At 41.6% G+C, this 27,472-nt stretch overlaps 1 protein-coding gene across 1 annotated transcript; it reads right to left on the bottom strand.

The window, feature by feature from the left end:
* Positions 1–20,778: 20,778 nt before the first annotated feature.
* LOC110542931 (disintegrin and metalloproteinase domain-containing protein 20-like) lies at positions 20,779–23,157 on the bottom strand. Its single transcript, XM_021629407.2, has one exon. The coding sequence runs from the start codon at positions 23,155–23,157 to the stop codon at positions 20,779–20,781; it is 2,379 nt and encodes a 792-aa protein (XP_021485082.2).
* Positions 23,158–27,472: the final 4,315 nt, after the last annotated feature.

Genomic DNA, 27,472 nt, shown 5'->3' with positions numbered 1-27,472 from the left:
GAAGCAGTGCAAAATTGTACAACCACTTCAGAAAACAATCTGGTGCTTTCTCAGAAAACTGGGAATAGCCATACATTAAGACCCAGCTCTACCACTCCTGGACATATATTCAAAAGACACTCCACCATACAATAAGGACATTTGTTCAACTATGTTCATAGAAGCTTTATTTGTAATGGCCAGAATCTGGAAACAACCTAGATGTTCCTCAGCCAAAGAATGGATACAGAATTTGTGGTATATTTACACAAGGGAATGCTACTCAGCAATTAAAGACAAGGAAATCATGAAGTTTGCAGGCAAATGGTGGCATCTAGAAAAGATCATCCTGAGTGAGGTATCCCAGAAACAGAAAGACACACATGGTATGTACTCGCTTATAAGTAGATACTATCTCATGATTTCCTTGTTTTTTCATTGCTGAGTAATATTGCATTGTGTAGATGTACTACATTTCTGCATCCATTCCTCCACTGAGGGGCATCTGGGTTGTTTCCAGGTTCTGGCTATTACAAATAAAGCTGCTACAAACATGTTTGAACAATTGTCCTTATTGTGTACTTGAGCATCTTCTGGATATATGCCTAGGAGTGGTATAGCTGGATCTTGAGGAAGCGCTACTCCTAATTGTCTGAGAAAGCGCCGGATTGATTTCCAAAGTGGTTGTACAAGTTTACATTCTCACCAGCAGTGGAGGAGGGTTCCCCTTTCTCTGCATCCTCTCCAGCATGTGTTGTCACCTGAGTTTTTGATCTTAGCCATTCTCATGAGTGTAAGGTGAAATCTCAGGGTCTTTTTGATTTGCATTTCCCTGATGACGAATGGGGACAAAGGCAGAAGACTCCAACTGCTCTCAGTCTTCTCTGTCCTAGGGTGGCCACTGGGACTCAAACTGTGGCTAGTGCTGGTGGGAAATGGTGGAAAATTTTGTTTTGCTTTTATTTACAACTGAAATCAAAGACTTACATGGAGCTGTGGTGATTGCCAGGGACAGGAAAGCTCTAAAAGTAGAAGAAACAAACAACCTAGCTCCTTGACCTTTATCATTCCTTTTCTGCTCTCTACTTATCTCAGCTGTCTGGGTGTGAGGAGGCTTCTGTCTTCAGCCCAGGCCAAGGCCTTTCTAGAAGGACAGAGGTTATGTGGTGGGGCATTATGAACTGGTTGGCCTGCTCTTTGATCACCTCCCTCTGAGGGGGGAGCAGCCTTACCAGGCCGCAGAGGAAGACAATCCAGCCACTCCTGATGAGACCTAATAGACTAGTATCAGAAGGAAGTAAAGGAAGACCTACTCTATCAGTGGAGGGGGTGGGGCATGCGTGGGGAATGGGGAAGGAGGGAGTGATAGGGAGGGTAGGAAGGAGGGAGCTACAGGGGGGATACAAAGTGAATAAAGTGTAATTAATAAAAATTAAAAAAATGAAAAATAGCTAATAATTTAAGCAAAAATAAAATAAGTAGATACTAGACATATGATATAGGAAAAATACACTAAAATTTGTACACATAAAGAAGCTAAGTAAGAAGGAAGACCCTGGGTAAGATGATCAATCCTCGCTCAGAAAAGCAAATGGGATGGGCATTGGAAGAAGGAAAAAACAGGAAACAGGACAGGAGCCTACCACAGAGAGCCTCTGAAAGACTCTACCCAGCAGTGTATCAAAGCAGATTCTGAGGCTTATAATCAAACTTTGGCATAGTGCAGGGAATCTTATGAAAGAAGGGGGTGATAGTAAGATCTGGAGGGGACTGGAGCTCCACAAGGAGAACAACAGAACCAAAAAATCTGGGCACAGGGGTCTTTTCTGAGACTGATATTCCAACAAAGGATCCCTGCTCAGATGCAGCCCTTAGCAGCTCAGTGTCCAGGTGGGTTTTCTAGTAAGGGGAACAGGGACTGTCTCAGACATGAACTTAGTGGCTGCCTCTTTTGATTATCTCCCCCTGAGGGGGGAGCAGCCATGCCAGGCCACAGAGGAAGATAATGCAGGCAGTCTTGATGAGACCTGATAGGCTAGGGTCAGATGGAAGGGGAAGAGGACCTCCCCTATCAGTGGACTTGGAGAAGGACATGGGCAGACATAAGGGAGGGATAGCGGAAGGGTGGGATTGGGAGGGAAAGAAGGAGGAGGCTACATCTGGGATGCAAAGTGAATAAATTGTAATTAATATAAAAAAATAAAAAGAAAGAAAAAATACAGGATAACCATACAAAAATATACTAAAAGAAACTAAATAACAAGGAGAAACCTGGGAAGGATGCTTAATTATCATTCAGAAGGGCAAACAGAATAGTCACTAGAAACAGTTGAAGAGAAGGAACAGGACTGGAGCCTACAATAGATGTCTTCTGAAAGACTTTATCCAGCAGGAGATGGAAGCAAATGCTGAGACTCACAGGTAAACTTTGGGCAGAGCACAGTGAATCCTATGGAAGAATGGCGTGATACAAGAATCTGAAGGGGACAGGAGCTCCACAAGGAGACCCACAAGGCCAACAAATCTGGACCCAAGGGGGTCTGCAGAGACTGATGCACCAACCAAGGACCAATAGGCAGCTTAGTTGCTATGCGGTTTCCCTAGTAAGGGGAGCAGGGGCTGTCTCTGACATGGACTCTTTTGCCTTCTCTTTGATCACTTCCCCTTGGCAGGGCAGCCTTGCCAGGCCACAGAGGTAGAGGACTCTGGCAGTCCTGATGAGACTTGACAGTCTGAGGTCATATGGTAGGAGAAGAGGGCTCCCCGTATTTATGAACTAAGGGAGGAGGATAGGGAGAAGAGTGAGGGAGGGTGGGACGGGGAGAAGATGAGGGATGAGACTATCTGTATGTATGTATATATGCATATATATATGTGTGTGTGTGTGTATAAATATTAGAAGAGTTATAAGGGACTGAAACTTGTCTAATAATCTAGGTTATTTCTTTCCCCTTATCTCTGATGCCTGCCATTCTGTGTTATGGGTTAATTCATCCGGATAACAGCAATATTACTGAGTCTCTGAGACTACTTGGTGGGCATATACCAATGACTTGACTGAATGTGTCTCTTCTGATGCTTTCCATACTGGGTAGGTAGGTTGGTATTAAAAGTTTTCATTTCTGAATTAAAACAACAGTTAGACTCCCTTGTGAAAATGATCCTACAAAATTAGAGCAGCTTAGATTTACCTCTCATGGGACAAAGAGGGACTGTATAGGACTTGGGGGAAAAACCTGTTGTGCCTATGAAAATTGCTCAAAATGGAAAAATCTTACCATGGTAAAACAAAACAAAACAAAAACAAAACAAAAACTCTAAAAAAAAAGACAAGGAAAGACATTAATCAGATAATTGGTATTAATCTCTGTTCTCATGGTTCATATGGCTGAATACTCTGCTATCAGTATGGTTGGGCCTTTAATTCTCATTCTGACTGGATGACTTATGGACCCCTACATCTTAAACTGTATGGCCATTTGTGTATCATTTCAGTAAAATTAATGGTACTTAGGACCAACTACACCTCTTCAGAGCAGGAGTCTATGATTTGCCTTATTCACTAAGAGCAGTGTGGAATGTAACAGGGCCCCTGACTTTGTAGGGCCCCAGATCTTGGCACAACTGACTCCATGGAGGAAGAACCTTTAAAGTAATAAAACTCAGCACAGAGACAGCACCACCTGCCAAAATGAAAACAAAGACCCAATCTACTAAAGTCCATAGTTTTGGGGAAAGTCCCTAAATATACTAATCTTGCTTTTTGGCTTCTGTAGTTTCACTTCTGGCTAACTGTTCTTGTTAATTGAAGCATATCAACTCAGAACATGTTTTTTGTGCTTAAAGCTCATCCTGAGAAAGACTCAGGGCTACACTGGGATCCCAAAAACCCAGTGTAGTCACTGGCCAGCCAATAAAGACTTTCTATTGGCTTAAACCTAGTTCAGAGCAGTTTTCCCTGGTGACTACCCCACATCACTAACCTCTGTGGTGTGTATGAATTCCAGCTTGCTAATTAAAGACTTACTAGCCAACATCTACATATAAACAAACATGAGATTTGTCTTCCTGGGTCTGCATGAACTCACTCAGAATGATTTTTCTGGCTCCTCCCATTTACCTGATAAATTCATTGTCTTGTTTTTTTTAACAGCTGAGTAATATTCCATTGTGCAAATGTACCACACTTTCATTGCCCATTCCTTTTTTGATGCCCATATAGGCTGTTTACAATTTCAGATCATTATGAATAGAGCAGTACTAAACATGGATTTATTAGAATGGCTTACAGGCTGTGGTACAGCTAGTCTAGAAATGGCGTCAACCAATGGAAGGACTACGAATCCAGTAGATGTCCAGTCCATGAAGTTGGATGTCTCAGCTGGTCTTCAGTATACACTAGAGTCCTAATAGCCTCTACTGCTAGTGAAGGAATAAACTTGCTAGTGAATGTGATCTACAGGAAGCAGGCAAAATGAGGGAGAGATTCCTTCTCCCATGTCTTTTGTATAGACTGCCAGCTGAAAGTCTGGCCCAGATTAAAGGTGTATCTTCCCACCCAAAAGAACTGCTTTAAGGTCATCTTCCCACTTCAAAGATTTGGATTAGAAGTAGGTCTTCATACCTCAAATAATTTATTGAAAAATGCCTCACAGGTATGCTCAGATGTTTGAGTTTTAATTAATTCTAGATGTAGTCAAGTTGACAACAAAGAATAGTTATCATACACACATCCTCTTTTCATCTTGAAAAGTGAGTATAATCACACATCCTTTTGTCTTGCTTAACTTCCAATGAAAACAATAACAAGGTCAACATTACACCTAATGTGATATAACTATTCATTGAACAACCAGAAACATAATAAACTCAGACTAGGGGGCACTTTCCCTTAGGGACATTCTTTTAGAATCTCAAATATAAATGTGTTAAACACTGATAATCTCATTATTGATGAGTAATGAAACTGAGGAAGGAAAACCTCTGTACAAGCATATTCCACTCCTTGATTCCTGAACCTTTGGATTCTGTCTATGGGGAAAACCATACCATATACTGGATGATAATTCACAGTATAAACCATCTTCTGCAGAATTCTGTATCAGCCCTCCAGTCTGAACTCACATAATTGGCACCATAACTGTGTCTATGAAAGGCCATTCCATCTTTCTATCAGGTAACCTGCTTCAGGGCGGCAGGGAACATGATAAGATTCTATGATCATGGGCACACTGTCATACTTCAGGATGACAGGGAACATGGTAAGATTCTATGATCATGGGCACACTGTCATGCTTCAGGATGGCAGGGAACATGGTAAGATTCTGTGATCACAAGCACACTGTCATACTTCTCTGGCCATGAAGTAAGTCCGTTCCATACATGAAAATCCGTTCTCATGCATATTCCACAGACTTCTGGTTGAATGATTTAGCAAACTCATAAGCATCTTAGTAATATAGTGCACTTCCCCATAAACTGCGCTTTCTATTACCCCTCCAGGAAAGCCAAACTTCTGGTTCTCAGTCTAGAGGGATCTGTTAGTGTGCCCTGAGAGACATCATTATTGTTTTGCCTGGTATCTCCTTCAGAGAAAGTCACTGCTGATTGCCCAGAAATGGAGGATTAATTTCCTTAGGCGAAGGTGGAAAAGACAAGACAGTCTTTTAGGGGTAGGATTGGGGACATATCCTCTGCTGGGGGTAGGGAGATTACTTCCTCAGGAAAGATAAACTTTTGAGAATTAGTGCGTTCAGAATCTCAGCCTCAGTAGGGTCCTCCCACACATCAGCACCCCAAGTTACAGGATCCTATTCTTTAACAATTCCTGCCCTTACTTTAACCACTGACTCCCTCCCAGGCTGGGACTGGAATTTTCACTGAAATTCAGCCAGTCTTATAATGAGGGCTTCTGTCTGGTTTTCTACAACTTGGGCTCTGTGGCTGCCATAAGAAGATCCTCTTCCAAGGTACAATTAGAAACCGTTAGACTGTTTATACTTATCTGGTGCTGGCCATCACTGCATTCATTGGTGTCCTTCACTGTGTTCTGAGGTGCTAGATGTTGGTTAATTTTATCACAGAGATCATTCTTTTCTCTTGTCTGTTTATCTAGAGATGCTAGGAGCAACTCACCAGCATCATTCATTTTCTTATTTTGTGAGAAACTGCCAAAAGTTTCAGAGAGTCACCAAATCAGTTGCCTCCTCTCATAATATGTGAATAAGGATAATCAAATGCATTTGTCTCCTTAAGTTTGTAAAATACTTCACACTCTGGGCTTTCAGTACTTTTAGAGCTCCCAGGAGAGGCTTCAGTAAGTGTAGGTATTGGAAAATTGGAAAGCCTATTCCAGATAATTATTTCTTTTCCTCTTTCTTTAGTTGGTACCACATCTGGTACCAAAATCTGTATTAGGGTCTCTGGAGCAGCGATTCTCAACCTTCCTAATGCTGTAACCCTTTAATACAGCTTCCCATTGTGGTGACCATCAAGTATAAAAACATTTCATGTTACTTCATAATTGTATTTTTGCTGCTGCTATGAATCATAGTGTAAATATCTGATATGCAGCATATCTGATATATGACCCCAAAGGGTCATGACCCACAGGTTGAGAACCACTGCTCTTCAGACACAGAACTTATGGGATGAATATATGTTTGTTAGAATTGCTTATAAGCTGTGGTCCAACTAGTCCAACAATGGCTGTCTGCTAATTGAACCTCTAAGACCCCAGCAGTTGGTTAGCCCATGAAGTGATAGTGAGATGGAAAGCAAGCAGGTGAATGGAGAGAGAACTTCCTTTTATATTGTTTGTATAGGCTGCTAGCAGATGGTGTGGCTTAGATTAAAAGTGGATCTTCACACCTCAAAGATCCAGATTAAAAGTGATCTTTCCATTTCAAATGATTTAATTAAGAAAAACCCTTCACAGGAGTTCCCTGCCACTTGAGTTTTAGTTAATTCCAGATGCAGTCAAATTGACAATCAAGAGCAACCCTCATGGTTGAGGTTTGCTCTGTGGCACAGCATGTGGTCTATTTTTTTGAGAAGCTTCCATGTTCTGCTAAGCAAAATTTATATTCTTTGGTGTTGGACAGAGAGGCCTTTGCGCCAAGCTGTGAAAGTGACACCCAATTATCTTGAAAGCCCCATGATGCTGGAGATGCCAGAGTTGTGAGATACTTGCCAAGGAGAGCTGCCAACCAGGTGTGCAATCAGCCCAGGAGAGAGAATTGTGTTGTAGTCAATAAAGGTGAATGGAGTTGGGGATCTGAAGAGTGCTTTGATATCACACCTAGAGATGCAGATTTCGGAGTTTTCCCAGCTGGTTTTGAACTTGTCCAGTATTTCCTAATTAGGCTCCCTTCCCTCCCTTTTGGAACAGTAACGAGTATTCTGGCTCATTGCATGTGAGAAGTGTATGACCTCCCCTCACCCCTTTTTGGGAGGAGGTTAGAGTTTAGAGACTTGGAATTTGTGGACTTTTAATTTTTTCATTTATTTATTTTATTCACTTTATTTTACTTTATTTTATTCAGTTCGCTTTACTTTATTCACTTTTCCTCAGAAAAGGGAAGCTCCCTTTTCCACCCACAGGAGCTCATCAACTTGCATCAGGATTGAAAATGTGTCCTGATGCAAATTGATGACTGTGTCCCGTCAAGGCAGTCCCAACAGGGAAAGTGATCAAAAAGCTGGCAAGTGAGTCCGTGTACCATTCAGTCCTCCTTTCCCTTACTGGAGGACCCAATTGAAGCCTAAATTTCCCATCTTCTGGTCTTTGTAGGTAGGTGCCCTAAGTCCAGTTCATGCATGGTCCTTGGTTGATGCTATGATCTCAGCAAACCCTCTGGGCCCTGGTCAGTTTGCACTGTTGCTTCCCTTGTGGAGTTTCTGTTACTTTTGGGTCCTTTTCTCTTTCCTCCCACTATTCCCCAGAACTTCCTTCTCATTACCCAATGTTTGGCTGTGAGTCTCAGCATTTGTTTTGAGGTACTGCTGGGTAGAGCTTCTCAGAGTACAACTGTGATAGGCTCCCATCTGCAAGTTTAGCAGAGTGCCCTTCATAGTGTCAGAGGTTGGCACTATTCCAATAGGGTGGGCCAGGCATCAGTTGGGCATTCCCTCAATCTCTGCTCTATCTTTATCCCTGCACATCTCGTAGACAGTGTAAATTTTGGGTCGAAGTTTTTCTGGGTGGATTGGTATTCCCTGCCCCTTAGGAGAAGACTAGTTTAGATATAGGATGGCCTCTTCAGTCATAATAGCCAGTATCTGGAAACAACCTAGATTGCCCTCAACCAAAGAATGGATAAAGAAACTGTGGCACATTTAAACAATAGAATAGTTACCACTCAGCTACTAAAAACAAAGAAATCATGAAATTTGCAGGCAAATAGATGGAACTAAAAGGTCAACCTGAATGAAGTGACCCAGACCCCAGAAAGACACACATGGTATATACTCACTTATAAATGGATTTTAGCCATATAATATAGGAGAAGCATACTACAAGACCCAGATCCAAAGAAGATAAGTAATAAGGAGGACCTAAGGGAAGATGCATAAATCTCACTCAGAAGGGGAACTACAATAGACAGAGGTAACTGCTGAAGAGAGGAAACGAGGTAGGAAGAGGGGCACGGAGAGTTTAGAGGGTGATCAGATCTGAGGAGAGCAAGGGCAAGAGGACAAAGGACCCATCGAGAAAAGAGAAACCTAAGGTGGTGACATCTCTGTGACAAGCTGGATAACTAAGTCAGGCTAGACTCCTGGGAGGACACGAGGGGGACTAACGCAGAGACTACTAGTAGCAGAGACTAGAGAGACTGAAGAGGCCATCCTCTAACTAGAACTGTTGTCTTTTAAACAGTGGTGAAACTAGGATAGACTACGGCGACTTTTGACATTGGACCAAATGCTCTTTCCATTATGGTCTGGAAGATTCTCGGGGACAGAGAACGGAATGTGATGATTTGAATGAAAATGCTCCTCTATAGGATCATAACAAGTGGCATTATTTGAAGGAATTAGGACATGTGGCCTTGCTGGGGAAAGTGAGGATAGACTTTGGGGTGTCAAATGCTCAAACCAGGCCCATTATTGCTTTCTCTTTCTGCTGCCTGTGGATCCCAATGGAGAAGTCTCAGCTACCTCTCAAGTACGGTGTCGGCCTGTATGCCACCATGTTTCCTGCCATGATGATATGGGACTAAACCCTTGAAGGTGTAAGCCAGCCCCAACTAAATGTTTTCCTTTATAAGAGTTGCCATGGTCAAGATGTCTCTTTACAGCAATAGAACATTGACTAAGATAAGTAGAATTTTTGTAGATATATATGTTAGGTCCATTTGATGTAAGATATCATCTAAGTCTGAGATTTCTCTGTCTTTGTCTAGATAATCTGTCAATTGGAGAAAGCATAGTGTTGAAATTACTGACAAATCATTGGATTTGTATTATTATGTGTCTTTAATTTCATTAGTGTGATATTTGTGAAATTAGGTGCACCAGAATTTGGTGCACATATGTTTAGGCGTATGATATATAAATACATATATACAATATATATACATATATATACATGCATATATGTATGTGTATATAGGCATATAGACATATATATGTATGTACATATATACATATATGTACATATGTATATATATACAACTCTCACTCCTAATTCTACATTTGGATCCACAGGTAGCAGGAAGAAAAAGCAATAATGGGCCTGGAGTTTTTGAGTTTTTGACACCCCAAATTCCATCCCCAGTGGCCTGCTTTCTCCCACAAGTCCACATATTTGTGTGTGTATAATTAATCGACCACTTTATTTGAAGTGCAAGTCTTTGTCTCTTAGTCACATTAGTTTTAATTTGAGGTTGATTTTGTGAGATATTAATACGGCAACACCTGCTTGCTTCTTGATCCTATTTTCTTGGAAAACTTTTTCTTATCCTCTCGTGTTAATGTGGGCCTATCTTTAAAGCCAAGATGAATTTATTATAGACAAGTGACAGATGGGCTTTGCTTTTTTTGTGTGTGTGTGTCAGTGCAGATTCATGGTTTATTTATTTTATTTTATTTTTTTCTTATCAGTTACATTTTATTAACTCTGTATCCCAGCCATGTCCTGATCCCTCATTCCCTCCCAGTCCCTCCCTCCTTCCCTCCCTCATCTCCACCGTTCCCCTTTCCAAGTCCACTGGTAGGGGGGGACCTCCTCCCCATTCATTTGATCCTGTTTTATCAGGTATCTTCAGGACTGGATGCAAAGCCCTCCTCTGTGGCCTAATAGGACTGCTCCTCCCTTGGGAGGTGGGGAGGCCAAAGAGCCAGTCATTGAGTTCCTGTTAGAAATAGTCCTTGTTCCCCTCACTTTGGGAAACCAATTGGTTACTGAGCTACCACAGGCTACATCTGAGCAGAGGTTCTAGGTTATATCCATACATGGTCCTTGGTTGAATGTCAGTCTCAGAAAAGACCCTGTGCCCACATATATTTGGTCATGTGGAGCTCCTATCCTTTCCCCATCAGACTAACTCCCCTTCTTTCTTATGATTCCCTGTACTCTGCCAAAGATTTGGTCATGAGTCTTTGCTTTGAAAACACTGCTAGTTAGAGTCTTTCAGATGCACTCAGTAGACTCCTGTCATACGTTCAATGCACATCCCATCTGTCTTTCTAAACAAGGATTGATCATCTTACCCCATGCCTGCTCTCTTTATTATCTTTTTTAGGTGTCTAGATTTCATTATGTTTATCATATCTTACAGGTCTATATAAGTGAGTATATACCATGTTTGTCTTTCTCCTTCTGGGATATTTCACTCAGAATGATCTTTTCTAGATCCCACCATTTGCCTGCAAATTTCATGATTTCCTCTTTTTGATTGCTCAGTAGTATTCCACCGTGTAAAAATACCACATTTTCTGTACCCATTCCTCCCTTGATGGACATCTGGGTTATTTCCAGGTTCTGGCTATTACAAATAAAGCTGCTATAAACATGGTTGAGCAAGTATCCCTTTTGTGTACTTGAGCAAACTTTGGGTATATACCTAGCAATGGTATAGCTGGGTCTTGAAGAAGCACTATTCCTAATTGTCTTAGAAAGCGACAGATAGATTTCCAGAGTGGTTATACCAGTTTACATTCCCACCTACAGTGGAGGAGGGTTCCCCTTTCTCCACAACCTCTCCAGCATGTGTTGTCACTTGAGTTTTTCATCTTGGCCATTCTGATGGGTGTAAGGTGATATCTCAGGGTCCTTTTGATTTGCATTTCCCTGATGGCTAATGAGGATGAGCATTTCTTTAAGTGTTTCTCTGCCATTCGATATTCCTCTGTCAAGAATTCTCTGTTCAGCTCTGTTCCCCATTTTTTTATTTGGATTACTTGGTTTGCTGCTTTTCAGCTTCTTTAGTTCTTGTATATACTGGATATTAGTCCTCTGTCAGATAAAGGGTTAGTGAAGATACTTTCCCAATTTGTAGGCTGTCGTTTTGATTTGATGATGGTGTCATTTGCTTTACATAAGCTTTTCAGTTTCATGAGGTCCCATTTATTGAGCCTGTGCTGTTGGTGTTCTGTTCGGGAAGTTGTCTCCTGTGCCAATGAGTTCTAGGCTGTTCCCCACTTTTTCTTCTAAGAGATTTAGAGTATCTGGTTTTATGTTGAGGTGTTTGATCCACTTGGACTTTAGTTTTGTGCAGGGTGATAAATATGGATCTATTTTCACTTTTCTGCATGTAGACATCCTGTTGGACCAGCACCATTTGTTGAAGATGCTGTCTTTTTTCCATTGAATGGTTTTGGCTTCTTTGTCAAAAATCGAGTATTCATAGGTGTGTGGGTTTATTTCTGGGTCTTCTATTCATTTCCATTGGTCCTCCTTTCTGTTTTTATGCCAATACCATGCAGTTTTTATTACTATTGCTCTGTAGTACAGCTTGAGATCGGGGAGGAGATACCCGATGATGATCTGTTGTTGAACAGGATTGTTTTGGAGATTCTGGGTTTTTTGTTTCTCCATATGAAGCTGAGAATCTTTTTTTCAAGGTCTGTAAAGAATTGAGTTGGTATTTTGATGAGAACTACATTGAATCTGTAGATTGCTTTTGGCAGGATGGCCATTTTCACAATGTTAATCCTACCAATCCATGAGCATGGGAGATCTTCTTCATCTTCTAAGATCTTCTTCAATTTCTTTCTTCAGAGACTTGAAGTTTTTCTCAAACAGGTCTTTTACTTGTTTGGTTAGTGTCACCCCAAGGTACTTTATGTTATTAGTGGCTATTGTGAAGGGTGTTGTTTCCCTAAGTTCTTTCTCAGCCCTTTTGTCTTTGGTATACAGGAGGGCTTCTGATTTTTTTGAGTTGATTTTGTATCCGGCCACTTTGCTGAAGGTGTTTATCAGCTGGAGGAGTTCTCTGGTTGAATTTTGGGGGTCGCTCATACATACTATCATATCATCTGCAAATAGTGACACTTTGACCTCTTCCTTTCTGATTTGTATCCCCTTGATCTCCTTTAGTTGTCTTATTGCTCTGGCTAGGACTTCAAGTACTATGTTGAAGAGGTATGGAGAGAGTGGGCAGCCTTGTCTTGTCCCTGATTTCAGTGGGATTGATTTAAGTTTCTCTCCATTGAGTTTGATGTTGGCTATAGGCTTGCTGTATATTACCTTTACTATGTTTAGATATGTGCCTTGTATCCCTGATCTCTCCAAGACTTTAAACATGAATGGGCGTTGGACTTTGTGAAATGCTTTTTCAGCATCTAAGGAGATGATCATGTGGTTTTTCTCCTTCAGTTTGTTTATGTGGTGGATTACATTGATGGATTTCCGTATGTTGAACCACCCTTGCATGCCTGGGATGAAGCCTACTTGGTCGTGGTGGATGATATCTTTGATGTGTTCTTGGATTCGGTTTGCAAGTTTTTTATTGAGTATTTTTGCGTCAGTGTTCATAAGAGAGATAGTTCTGAAGTTCTCTTTTTTTGTTGGGTCTTTGTGTGGTTTAGGTATCAGGGTGACTGTCGCTTCATAGAATGAGTTTGGTAATGTACCTTCTGTTTCTATTTTGTGGAATAGTTTGAGGAGAATTGGTGTTAGCACTTCTTTGAAGGTCTGGTAGAATTCCATGCTGAAACCATCTGGCCCAGGGCTTTTTTTGGAGGGGAGACTGTGAATGACTGCTTCAATTTCCTTGGGGGATATAGGGCTATTCAGTCTTTCTACCTGATCTTGACTTAATGTTGGAAGATGGAATCTATCAGGAAAATTGTCCATTTCATTTAAGTTTTCAAATTTTGTGGCATATAGGCTTTTGTAGTAAGACCTAATGATTGTTTGAATTTCCTTAGTGTCTGTAGTTATGTCACCCTTTTCATCTCTGATTTTGTTGATTTGGATAGATTCTCCCTGCTTTTTAGTTAGTTTGGCTAAGGGTTTGTCTATCTTGTTGATTTTCTGAAAGAACCAGCTTTTTGTTTCATTGATTCTTTGAATAGTTTTATTTGTTTCTAATTTATTGATTTCAGCCCTGAGTTTGATTATTTCCAGCCATCTGCTCCACTTGGGTGTATCTGCTTCTTTTTTTCTACGGTTTTCAGTTGGGCCATTAAGTTGTTTGTATGTGATGTTATGAATTTCTTCTTGCAGGCATTTAGTGCTATAAATTTTCCCCTGAGCACTGCTTTCAATGTGTCCCATAAATTTGGGTATGTTGTGCCTTCATTTTCATTGAATTCTAGGAAGTCTTTAATTTCTTTCTTTATTTCTTCCTTAACCCAGCTGTCATTGAGTAAAAAGTTGTTCAGTTTCCATGTGTGTGTAGGCTGTTTGTTATTTCTGTTGTTGTTGAGGTCCAGCTTTAGTCCATGGTGGTCAGATAGAATACAAGGGATTATTTCAATCTTTTTGTATCTGTTGAGGCTTGCTTTATGACCAACTATATGGTCTATTTTGGAGAAGGTTCCATGTGGTGCTGAGAAGAAGTTATACTCTTTTGAGTTTGGATGAAAAGATCTGTAGACGTCTCTTAGGTCCATTTGATTTAGGGTCTCTGTAAGTGTTTTTATTTCCCTATTTGTTTTCTGTCTAGTTGATCTGTCCCTTGGTGAGAGTGGAGTGTTGAAGTCTCCCACTATTAGGGTATTAGGATCAATGTGTGATTTAAGCTTTAGTATTGTTTCCTTTACGAATGTAGGTGCTCTTATATTTGGGGCATAGATATTCAAAATTGTGATGTCCTCTTGGTGGATTTTTCCTTTGACGAGAATATAGTGGCCCTCCTTATCTTTTTTGATTAACTTGGGTTGAAAGTCTATTTTATTAGATATTAGGATGGCTACTCCCGCTTGTTTTCTGGAACCATTTGCTTGAAAAACAATTTTCCAGCCCTTTACTCTGCTGTAGTGTTTATCTTTATTGCATAGGTGTGTTTCTTGGATGCAACAGAATGATGGATCCTGTTTCCGCAACCATTCTGTTATTCTGTGTCTTTTTATTGGGGAGTTGAGTCCGTTGATGTTGATAGAAACTAGTTACCAACAGTTGTTACTTACTTTAGATGTGGGGTTGGTGGTGTCACTGAGTTTCATTGCTTGTATTCTTTTGGTTTTTTTGTTGCGTAGTTATCTATTTCCTCTGTTTCCTTAGATGTAGTTGTTTTCTTTGGTTTGGAGTTTCCCTTCTAGTAACTTCTGTAGAACTGGGTTACTATGTAGATATTGTTTAAATTTGGTTTTGTCTTGGAATATTTTGAATTCTTCATCTATGTTGATTGAAAGTTTTGCTGGGTATAGTAGTCTGGGTTGGAATCTGTGGTCCCTTAAGGACTGTATGATTTCTGTCCAGGCCCTTCTGGCTTTCATAGTTTCTGTTGAGAAATCTGGTGTGATTCTGATAGGTCTACCTTCATATGTTACTTGGCCTTTTTCCCTTGCTGCTTTTAGAATTTTTTCTTTGTTCTGTAGGTTCAGTGTTTTGACTATGATGTGACTTGAAGAATTTCTTTTCTGGTCTAGTCTACTTGGTGTTCTGTAGGCCTCTTGTATGTTTATGGCCATCTCCTTCTTTAAGATGGGAACGTTTTCTTCTATAATTTTCTTTTCATGGTGTCCTTGATTTCTTGGATGTTTTGTGTTTGGAACTTTTCTGATTTTATTTTTTCTTTGAGAGACTTGTCAATTTCTGCAAGTATAACTTTGGCTCCTGAGATTCTTTCTTCCATCTCTTGTATTCTGTTGGTGATGCTTAACTTTGTAGTTCTCGATCTTTTCTCTATGTTCTCCAGCTCCTGGTTTTTTTCTATTTGTGTTTTCTTTATTGATTCTAATTCTGTTTTCATGTCTTGCACCATTTCCTTCATCTGTTTGAATGTGAAGTCCTGCTTTTCAATGACAGCTTCTATTTTTTTGTCCATTTCCTCTCTATGTACGACTAATTGTGCCTCTACTTCTTTGGTTATAATTGCCTTTATTTCTAGGAGAGCTTTGTTTATTTCTTCTTTATGTGCCTTCATTTGTGTGGACATTTCTTTGAGAGCTTTGTTCATTTCTCCTTTGTTTGCCTCAATTTTTATGGTCATTTCTCTGAGAGCTCTATTTGTTTCCTCTCTGTTCGTCTCGATTTCTTTGGCTATTTCTCTGAGGGCTTTGTTCATTTCACCTTTATGGGCCTCTGATAGCTGGAGAAACATAGTTTTGAGGTCATTTTCTTGTATATCTAGTGAATTGAAGTGTCCATTGTTTTGTGGGGTTTCTGGTGAGGTCATTATGTCCTGATTTTTGTTGGGAATGTTCTTATATCTGCCTCTAGCCATCTGGTTATTTATAATCCTCACTGTTTGTTCCTCGAGATTGTAGTTCGGGCTATGATCATCTCTTTCTGTTTTCTGGACTGTTTTTTCAGGAAGATGAGAGAGGTTCATTGGTTTGGGAGTATGCACTGTGGTTTCAGATTTGCCTAAGTAAGGAATGTGATTCTGGCGCTATTCGTGTGCGCTTTTAGCGGGCACAGTGTGCATGTGCAGTTTCTCTGACTATTGCTGTGGCCTGCAGGCCACTATTAAGCAGTTCTGTCTGAGATCCAGGGATTGTTTGCCTGGATTACACTGGTGGACCCGCAAGGCAGAGGCTTCAACGTTGGGGTCCCTATCCCAAGAATCCCTATGATGCCCACACTAGGGGTGTGGGTGGCAGGGATCTCGTCTGGTTGCTTCTGTGGAGAGGCCCTGGGTCTGGGGCAAACTCTCCCTAGAAGGCTCACTCACTCTCTTGCAGGACCAGTTGGAATGCACAGGGGTTCCCCTTGCTCACTACTCTCTGATTTGGTCCTGCTGTGGAGAGTGCACGGGTAGGCTAACAGTCAGCTCTGTGACAAGTGGCCACAGGACTCGGTGTCCACCTTTCCTGTGTGCTGCCTCTCTGTCCTTTCCCTCTGCCAGGAGGGGTTATGTTGACTGGTCCCGGGGTGGCTCGGGAAAGAGTTAGGTTGAGTGTTCTTAATCCCAGATCACGGGCCCAGATCTCTCTGCCAGAAGCAGCCTGGTGGTAGAACCTATGTTTGCTGATCCTGAGAGAGTACCAGGTAGGGTTGAGTGTCCTCAGATCCAGAGCTTGGGTTTCTCTGCTAGGGGCTGCTGGGTGAGCTGGAGAGAGGGTGCTGTGTCCTTGGCAGGCTGCCTCTCTGTCCTTCCCCTATGACCTTCCCCTCCGCTAGGACAAGCTTATGGAGGTGCTCTCAGGGGAGTGCCAGAAGGGGTTGGGGCTTCTCAGTTCGATCCTGAGCCGGGGTATATGTGTATATAGGCATATAGACATATATATGTATGTACATATACACATATATGTATATAAACAACTCTCACTCCTATTTCTACACTTGGATCCACAGGCAGAAGGAAGAGAAAGAAATAATGGGCCTGGTTTGAGTTTTTGACACCCCAAAGTCCATCCTCAGTGACCTGCTTTCTCTCACAAAGTCACATATTTGTGTACGTGTAATTAATCGACCACTTTATTTGAAGTGCATGTCTTTGTCTCTTAGTCAAATTAGTTTTAATTTGAGGTTGATTTTGTAAGATATTAATATGGCAACACCTGCTTGCTTCTCGATCCGATTTTCTTGGAAAACTTTTTCTTATCCTCTCATGTTAATGTGGGTCTATCTTTAAACCCAAGATGAATTTATTATAGACAAGTGACAGAAGGACTTTGCTTTTTTAACCCATTCAGAGATCTTGTGTCTTGTGTTTATTTTGAATGTAGACTTGAGGCGATTCATATTTGTGGTCCTTATTGAAAGATGTGTGTATACTGCTGTCATTTGGATCTTTTTTTTTTTTTTGTTGGTGGTGGTGGTTTGTTTTTCGTTGGTTAAAGAGTAAAAAGCTGGGCATGGTGGCTCATGCCTATAATCCCAGCACTCTGGATAGCAAAGACAGGAGGCTCTCTGTGAGTTTGAGGCCAGCCTGCTCTATGAAGGGAGTCCAGGTCAGCCAAAGCTACACAAGAGAAACCCTGTCTCAAGCACCCTGCCCCCAAAAAAAGTTTTTAAAAAGAAAAACTACATTAATAAAGAGCATAGTGACAATCAAATCAAAGAAAAGCCAAACTTCAGCAGTGTGACTTGTTGCTTGACAGCTGGGACCTGCAATCTTCTGGGCTCTGAAGGGCATGAGCAGTTTCACCTCTCTGGCTCTGCCATTCACAGCACACATAGTAACTAATGGCTCAAGCCAGTGCCACTCCACTCTAAACTGGCGTGCCCAAAACGCTGGTGGCTGCACTGCAACTTGGCTGAACCAATACCCGCTTCTCTCTCTTCAGCGACTCTGATCTTGCCACATGGTGTGGAGCCTCAATGTCTCTCCAAGGCACTTTCAATCCTGTGGACTCTTCTGCAGCAGAGTCAGGCCCTCATCAGTGGCTTCCACAAGCCTTTTACAGAGTGAGGCCTCAGCTGCTCTCCATGGTCCTTTCATGCCTTCAAAAGCAATACCCCCAAGGACACTACTACATGTTGCCAAGTTCCACTGACAGAACAAGGCAGCTTGGTTCCCCTCTGGTCCCATAGATAGACCCTGAGGACACATTTCGTGAAAGATTTCTCAGTGATGCCAGTTTCTTCTTAATCATGGCTGTCCCAAGTGGCAACCACACCAGTTCTCTTGCTTGTTAATCATTCTTTCTCATTTGGTGGCAACCCTAAATGTAGAGTCCTTATTCAGGGAAAAACATTTGCTAGAAGACTTCTTTTACTTAAGAGGAGGGAATATAATACTCATCACCCATCTCTCACATTCTGTGAAACTATTTCTGAAGTGAAGCTTCCTAAACCCTTCCAACCAACGTTTGGTCTGTACATGAGCTATAGTTATCATATAATTTATTCATACACACTGTGTTTACTCAGTTTTGTGAATTGATATATGAGATCCTATGATTTCTAAACATGAGCAGTATTAAAATAATTGAGCAGTACTTAGATAATTGAAAATTCTAGGTGATGATTCCTTGTTTGCTGGCTTTAGCTGAATGATACAAAGACTGAGCCCAGAATAGGCCACATTTAGCACAGTCCAGGCATGAGAATGTGTGCAGTTCCTCTTGTGACTTTTGAAGCTCTGTCTCATATGTAGCACAAACAAAGCTTGACCAGGCTTTGGAGCACAGCTCAGGACAGACGGTAGAAAGACAACAACAAAGACAAATAAAAACCTTCAGAAATTTGCTTTTAGATGGATCTAAACACAGAAGATAATTTTGTTAATAGCACCATGAATTTATTTCGATGAAAACCCCAGGCTGCTGGAGAATATAAAATTGACAGGGGAATCATGGATGACTCTCTCCTATAGCTAACAATACTTTCCTTCAGAATGTCACTTCCTTTGTTATGTGAAAAGAATTACTATGCTTGTGGGTCTCTGCATGTTTCCATCAGGTGCAGGGGAACACAGAGTATGTGTGTGTGTGCAGGGAGTCTGTGGAAGAGTGGTTGGAAAGACTGAAGGACCCAGAGGGGACAGGAGCTCCACAAGACGACCAACAAAGCCAAGTAACCGGGGCCCAGAGTGGGGACATGTGGAGACTGAAACATCAACCAAGGACCATGCACGGACTGGACCTAGGTCCCTACACAGATGTAGCTGATGGGGAGCTCGATCCTCATGTGGATTGCCTGATAAGGGGAATGGAGGCTGACTCTGACATGGAATCTGTCACATGCTTCTTGATTACTTTTCCCTGGTGGAGCTACCTTGCCAGGCCACAGGGGACAAGGATGGGCTCAGGCTTAATGGGACTTAATATGTTCAATGGATGGGTGGGTGGGTGGGTGGGTGGGTGGGGCTCTCCTTCTCTGAGGAATAGGGGAGGTGGTATACGGAAAAACAGGGAGGGAGGTTGAGACAGGAAATTAGGAGGGAAGGGCTATGGCCTAGATGTAAAATGAATAAATAAAATTAAAACAAAAAAAGAATTACTACTTTCAATCCCACCCCCATTCATTTTGCTTTGAAAGGTCCCCAGGCAAGCACTGTAATCATATAAAGAACAAAGTAAGTATCAGAGTGAGTGCCTTATTTACACCCTTGAACACCCTGGTTCACAGCCCTCCTATCCAGCAAGTAGAGGGCTCCTGTCTTCACTACTGCCCACTCGTCTCTGATCATATGTTGGTGGCATTCAACCACATAGACAATGTCAGTGATTGCTGCTGTTACACACTCCTCTGCAACTACAGTTCTTGACAGTTCACAACCTAAAGACAATGGTAGAAGCTGGTGTGGGAATTCAGCACCTAGAACACTCCAGCATTGCTGTAGGCACTGACATACATTTTGTTAATTTGGAAGAAGTGTATTTCCTCTCAGCATCCTGAGTGTAATCACTGGATATTTGAAAAAAGAACAGAGTTTTCCCACTTTCACAGCAAACTTCAGCAGCACTACTGAAATTCCAGATATCTATAATAGGAATGTTTATTTCATTCATGCATTCATATAATTTATAAATGTCTCTCTTGATACTTATTTTACATTAACAATAAACCAGATGACAATCCAATACAACTGCAAACAGACCATGACAATGGTAACAGTAGCCTATACCAATGCAGACCAACTTAGATGCAGAGGCATCTAGAAACCTCTAACATAGACATCATAAATATGCAGGGTTTTTTCATAAAATATCTGAAAGATGGATTTTACATATAGGAGTATGAAGAATGTGATAAATGTTGGGAGACAGTAGAGTAGCTGGGCATTTACCTGGCTTGGGTATGACCCTGGGTCTTGGCTGTGCTGCTTAGCACCACAAAACAGGAAGAGAAATTTTAAAACCAAAACAAATCCCCAGAAGTGATAAATGATGTGACATTATGAGGCCAAAGTGTTGACAGAGCAGTTAAGAGTACTTGCTGGTCTTGTAGATCCTGGCACCCATGCTCTGGGACCCACATCCACCTGCAACTCCAGCTCCAGGGGATCTGACGATGGCCTCCACAAGTAGTTGCACTCACACTCTACAAATACACAGAAAGAGAACTAGGGAGAGGGCGAGGGAGAGGAAGAGCAAGAGCAACTTTAAGAACGATGTATAAAGAGCAAATTTTAACAGAGACACAATGTTAATTTCCCAGCGATTTTATTTCAAGATGAAAACCTCAGATTTGTGAATGGTTACATGACTGTCAGGGGAAATCATTCATTGAACATTTCTTGTAGTAATTGAGATGGATTTTGTTTCTTGTGAGGCTCCAGTTAGTATAGAATGGACTTACTCTACAGGAGGTGGTTGTCCTTCTTTTTCTACGATTGGTTGTTCTGCTTCTTTGTCTATGATTGGTTGTTCTGCTTCTTTGTCTACGATTGGTTGTCCTGCTTCTTTGTCTATGATTGGTTGTTCTGCTTCTTTGTCTATGATTGGTTGTTCTGCTGCTTTTTCTATGGTTACCACGGCTCTTGTAATTCCACCAAAAAGAAGTGAAGCCAAAAGAAGAACTAGACGAGTAATTAAAGCAAGGAAGATCCTGTTTACACTCACATTTAATGTTGTCTGAAACATTTTTTCGTGGGCAGGTGGAGGGCCGCTGTTTATACTACCACCTCCTCCTCTATGTTCACATGTTGGTGGTTGCCAGCCTTGCACACAGTGACAATTGCCTTTGTTGTTACACACCCCTCTGAAGCTACAAGAGCTAACGTTGCACTGATAATGCAAGGTTTGATGAAAAACACAGGACTGTCTTTTACAGTATTTCCCTGGGCCACAGGTTGCACCGTCCACTACAAGCCCCACAAATGGAATATCTAGTCCATGGTGTACATCATACCCAAAGCACTCTTCTTCTTGAACATCTTTTACCTTTATGTGATGAAATGTAGAGTGCTGACCTCCACCAGGAACAACACTGACACCTTCACAGTGCAGCAGCCCACAAAAAATATCATCGTCTTGACATGGGACAGTCTTGCTTCCTTCTCGTAGTTTTCTAATCCCACAGTTTCCAAATCGGTCACCCTTGCGATTTAATTCTTTATAGCATGCTGGCGAACCATCCTTGACTTGGTATCCGAAAAGAGCTTGACACTGCAAATCACGGTCACTGCAGTTTCCTTTCATGCAAACTGCTCCTGCTGAGCAGGGTGTTCCATCCATGATATAAACATTATCTGGGCAATCGTTTGAGAGTCCAGTACAGTATTCTGGCAGATCACAAATACCAAGTTTGTCTCTGCACCTCGTTCCAGCAGGTGCAAAGCCACAATTTTTACAGCAACCTCCCACATCGCAAGTACTGTCCTCAGTATACTCACAAGTGGTTGTACAACATTTATTACTGAAACAGTCTTTCAGGGAACCACAGTCACATTGCTCTTTCTCATCCACGGTCTTGTCTCCACAACGATGAGTTACATATTTAAAATTGTCATAGGGCACACGCGCTTCACTCAGGCACGGATCCCAGCCATGAACCCGAAAATGTATAAAGGAGTGGGAACAATTGCTCAGCATATCCTGAAGAGTAGGAAATTCAGTCATGACACAACTGCTTCTTCTGAAACAGACACAGCCTGGTTGATCATGTGGCATTCTAAAAAAATGACCTATTCCATGAGCAAGCACTGTCGTAGTCAGCAAGTAATGTTCCTGTGTATATAGATACATTGCTCCCCAGTTGGGGTTGCACAGTCCACCAAAATTGCTAAGATAGTCCCTATTTCCAAGTTTGTGTCCTGTCATAAGAATAGAAATGGAGTGTTCTATTGCATTATGAAACTGTGCTTTCCAAAGGCCATAATCGCTCACCAGGGACGAAGGATCTTTAAACCTATGCACATCATATGAGTCCTGTTTAAACCAAATACATAAAGCACGTAGAAAGATACCCATGCCAGTTGGCTGATATATGCTATCTGCTACGCTGTTAATAAGCATTACCATTTCAGCTGTTTTGCTAAAATTTGAGGTCCTTTTGTATACTGCATTAGTCACCGCATAGTGAAGTCTTACATTTTTCCTATGCACACGCCACAAATACACTGGGGCTGCTCTGGCGCTTCCAGCAAACTTCATCTCTTCGGGGTATTCACTGCCCTCTGCCACATCCTCATCATGTCTACACTTTCTAGACTTACGTGTCTTTTCTTCCACCACTAGCAGAGAAACAACATGCTCAAACTTGGAAGAAGATGCCAGTGGTTTGATTTCATAAGTGAAGTCATCCACCTGTATCATGCCCTTAAGACCTCCATTGCAGGTATCTAGTGTAGCTAGGGACCCAGGGACCCCTTCCAGGTAGCTGTAGAAGTAACAGTCCCGAGGAATAAATGGGTACTCCTCCTGCTCAGCGCCTTGGTCATTGGTAGTGAATACAGGCAAATTTTCGGGAATCATGTTCTTCTTGAGCTTCATGTGGATCACGTGTCTTTGTCCCCTAAAGCGCATGCTATAGGTGATCTCGTCTGGCATATTACTTCCACCCCTTCTCTGGGGAACCTTCCTGGGAATCACAACTTCAGAGGTAGTGAAGCGCCAGTTTGGTGGGCCACGGGAACAACAGACAGGAGACAGTAGTACAGACATCACACATAACCAGAGAGCACCTCCCAGGAGGGCCTGAGTCCAGGCAGATGGCGTGAGGAAGGGAGCCATGGACCAAAGAAAATGTGGTCCCCTGGGATGCAGCCAACATCAAGACATCCGAGTTCACAGGAAGGCATGAGGAGGGCAGAGTGAGGCAAGAGCTTTCCAACCTCTGGCAGGTAAAAGGAGAGAGGCTGTTAGGTAACAATGCTGTGCTCCTCCTGGCATTGTGTGCTCAGTCATCTGGAGAGCCTATCGTAGCCCCAGGAAAGAGCAAACAGTGGGAGGCACTTGGAGAAAGGAGTATAGATTTGTATTAGAGCATCTCATATTTGAATGTAAAAATATCTGTGAGAAAAAGAACTTTGGTTTTTAGGACAGATATGAGTTATAGTATGTATGTGTGCACACATATTACATGAGAAAAGGATGAATTACATCAGGAAAAAATCATTAGTTAGACAGTAGCTGCTTCTCTAGCAGGTATCTTGTGGGGAGAATTATAGCTTTGTTTGGGCATTTTTTGTGTGCTATTAGTCTTTTGCTTATATGTTTTATGAATTTGTGGCTTCATGGTGTGTGTTTGTGTGTGTACATGTTTCTCATGCGGTTTTTTCCTTTGTAGTTGTAAATTCCAGTTCATTTGTTTTCCTAATTGCTTACTTTTTTTTTTTCAAGAGAAAATTTGTACTGATCTAGGTGGGTAGAGATGTGGAGGATCTTGAAGGAATTGAAGAATGCTGAACCATGATCATAATGCATTGTATGAAAATTTTTCTCAATATATTTTAAAATAAGTAAACCAAATGGATGCAATCTATGGAATTTAAGAGTACATAAATGTCATGAAAAGAAAATTTAGGTTGCAAGGCATAGTTTCTTATCGAATTCAAGTGAGGGATAGCAGTCCCCAGAAAGCTATGAACATGTTTCTACCTGTGAAAGTTCATAGCATTATTATTTCTAAGCTTATTCCAAGTACTCAAAGTAGAGAAGCATCGCTAAATCAGCGAGAGCTAAACCTTTCCAATGAATAATTCTCTGCATCATAATCAACCAGTGTCTAACATCTGAAATGTCCCAGGTGACTCTCACAGAGAACAAGACTGGGGAGGAAACCCGACCAAAGATCATTCTGTATACATGATTTCATTTGAAAGGAGCTGCTGAACAGTGCAATCTGATCAATGGGATTGGTGAGACAACCAGCAATTTCCTGATGTATGCTGTAATGGAGAACATGTCTAGAGTCATGGAAAATAAGAGTCAATTATTCCTACATGGTGGCCTCCAAGTAAATGCACCATGATGCATTTTAAGTGTCTGTATCTGATTGCATTCTGCGTATACTGCAAATAAGTATGTGTAATGGAGCTTCTTCCTTTAAATTTTTTTTTTACACATCTTTCATGATTCACACATCACTAATATCCCAGGAGACACTTTTCTTCCCTTTAAAGTACCGTTTTATCCCTGGAATACATGTATATAGAGTCAACTCACTATAGAAAATTACTGACTTAACTTACCTCCTTCTTTTCTCCCTCTTAGTTGGAGTCTGTCTTAGGGTTTCTAGTGCTGAGACAAAGCACCATGAAGAAAATCAGCTTGGGGAGATAATGGTTTGTTTCAGGTTACAACTCTCAGGTTATACTCTATCATGGATAAAAGCTTGGACAGGAACTCAATCAGGACAGGAAGCTGAAGTCAGAACTTATGCAGAGACCATGGAGCAGTGCCACTTACTGGCATGCACTCCCTTACTTGCCCAGCCTTCTTTCTTATAGCACTCGGGGGGCATCACCCAGTGAGCTGTGCCTTGTCATATCAATTAATCAAGAAAATGTACCATAGGCTTGCCCACAGGCCAACCAGATAGGTACATTTTCTCAACTGAGGTCCCCTTTTCCAAAATGACTCTAGCTTGTGTCAACTTGACATGAAACAAGACAGCACAATTAACTTCTTGTCAACTTGACACAAAATATCTCACTGTCCAACCAGAACCTTTTCTTTCTCATTTGTTCCCAAGATAGCATGTTAACATTAACATTTCAATATAAACTACTGAGTAACTTGAAAAGTCTCAATCTCTAAAAAATTCAGTCTCTTTAAAATAAATAAAATCAAAGCCAGGGACTAACCCTCCTCCTCTTAATAGAGAACCCCCATGGACTCTGAGCTGCCCATGGGCTACATCTGATCAGGGGGTCTAGGTCCTCTCCATGAATGATGCTTGGTTGATTCATCAGTCTATGCAAGCCCCATGGGCCCAGAATTTTTCTTAATTCTTTATTAATTACACTTTATTCACTTTGAATCCCCCCATAAACCCCTCCCTCCTCCAGTCCCAATCCCTCCCTTCCTCCCCCCTCTGCACGCATGCCCCTCTCCATGTCAACTGACAGGGAAGGTCTTCTTTTCTTTCCTTCTGACCCTAGTCAATTAGGTCTCACAGGAGTGGCTGCATTGCCTTTTCCTGTGGCCTGGTAAGGCTGCTCCCTCCTCAGGGGGAGGTTATTAAAGAGCAGGCCAATCAGTTCATGTCAGAGACAGTCCCTGTTCCTATTACTATGGAACCTACTTGGACACTGAACTGCCATGGGCTACATCTGTGCAGGGGACCTAGGTTATCTGTATGCATGGTCCTTGGTTGGAATATCAGTCTCAGGAAAGACCCCTATGCTCAGATTTTTTGGTTCTGTTGCTCTCCTTGTGAAGTTCCTGTCTTGTACAGATCTTACTCTTTCCCACTTCTTTCATAAGATTCCCTGCACTCTGCGCAAAGGTTCGCCATAAGTCTCAGCATTTGCTTTGATAGTCTATAGGGCAGAGCCTTTCAGAGGTCCTCTGTGTTAGGCTTCTGGCTTGTTCACTGTCAGAACTTTTTTGGCTCTGTTAGTCACCATCTGGAGCTCTTGTCCCCTCCAGGTCTTTCTGTCTCCCTCTTCCTCCACAAGATCCCCTGCACCCTGCCCAAAGTTTGGCTATGAATCTCAGCATCTGCTTCAATACCCTGTTGAGTAGGGTCTTTCAGAGGCCTCTGTGCAAGTCTTTTGTCCTGTTCCCTATCTTCTCCTACTTCTGATGTCCATCCTGTTTGACCTTCTGAATGAGGATTGAGCATCTTCCCTAGGAGCCTCCCTGTTGTTTTGCTTCTTTAGGACTATAGATTTTATTATGTTTACCCTGTATTGTTTGGCTAATATCCACTTATAAGTGAGTATATACCATGTGTGTCTTTCTGCTTCTAGGTGAACTTGGTTGCCTGCTTTTTGATCTTGTTCTCGTGGCTAGGTGGCCTTACTAGGCCACAGTGAGAGAGAATCCAGATAGTCTTGATGAGACCTGATAGGCTAGGGTCAGAGAGTAGGGGAGGAGGACCTCTCCCATCAATGGACTAGGGGAGGGACACAGTGGGGGAAGAAGAATGAGGATGGGACCAGCAGGAGATGAGGGAGGGGGCTACAAAGTGAATAAATTGTAATAATAAAATATAATAATAATTTATTAGTATAAGTTATAAATAATAATAACAATAATAAAAAAATATTCAGACACTTTCCAAATTGAATCTTCCATGTTATTCTTATTATCCAGCATTATGTTTAGACCAAAGCCAGATAAAGACACAAAATAACAAGGGGGAAGAGAAGGAGGGTGAGCCGGAACACGAACAACATGAGAAAGAAGAGCAGGAGGAAGAGGGAGATTATTTTAGACCAATCTCTCTGATGAATGTAGATGCAAAAATTGTCAATAAAATACTGACAAACTGAACTCAAAATTTCATTTAAAATATTATTCTTCATTGCTGGGCATGATGGTGCATGGCTTTAGGTCCAGCATTCAGAAGGCAGAGAAAGGTGGCTCTCTTTTACTTCAAGGCCAGCCTGGTCTACAAAGTGAGTTTCAGGATATCCAGGGCTGGTACAAGGAGAACCCCTGTCTCAAAAATATTAGGAAAAAATCTTATTTATTAATATAACATTAGTTTCATTCCAATGATACCTGGTTGGTTCAGCATATATAAATCATGGATAGATGTAATCTATCACATAAGCAGATTCAAAAACAGAAATCACTTGGTTGTCTCATCAGGTGCAGAAAAGCTGTTGACGAAATCTATAATCCTTTCCTGATAAAGTCATGGAAAGGCAAGAGGTGGAGAGTGCATTCAGGATGTCACTAACACCATGCTAAGTAGAGAGAAGCTCATTGTTTCCAAGATGACTAGGAACAAGACAAAATTGTCCACTCTCTTCAATTCTATTCTGTAGCTTGAACTCTTAGCTAGAAAAGTAAGAATAGAGAACAAAATAAAAGAGACTCAAATAAGAAAAGGCAAAGTGTTCTTCCTTGCAGATGCTATGAATCTATACAT

This window comes from Meriones unguiculatus, chromosome 7, assembly GCF_030254825.1.
Source record: "Meriones unguiculatus strain TT.TT164.6M chromosome 7, Bangor_MerUng_6.1, whole genome shotgun sequence".
Classification (NCBI taxonomy): Eukaryota; Metazoa; Chordata; class Mammalia; order Rodentia; family Muridae; genus Meriones; species Meriones unguiculatus.
The sequence above is the reverse complement of the archived record's forward strand: the minus strand, read 5'-3'. Positions and strand labels throughout refer to the sequence as shown.

Coding starts and splice junctions, on each gene's coding strand:
- LOC110542931 (XM_021629407.2), bottom strand. CDS start 23,157: ATGGCTCCCTTCCTCACGCCATCTGCCTGGACTCAGGCCCTCCTGGGA.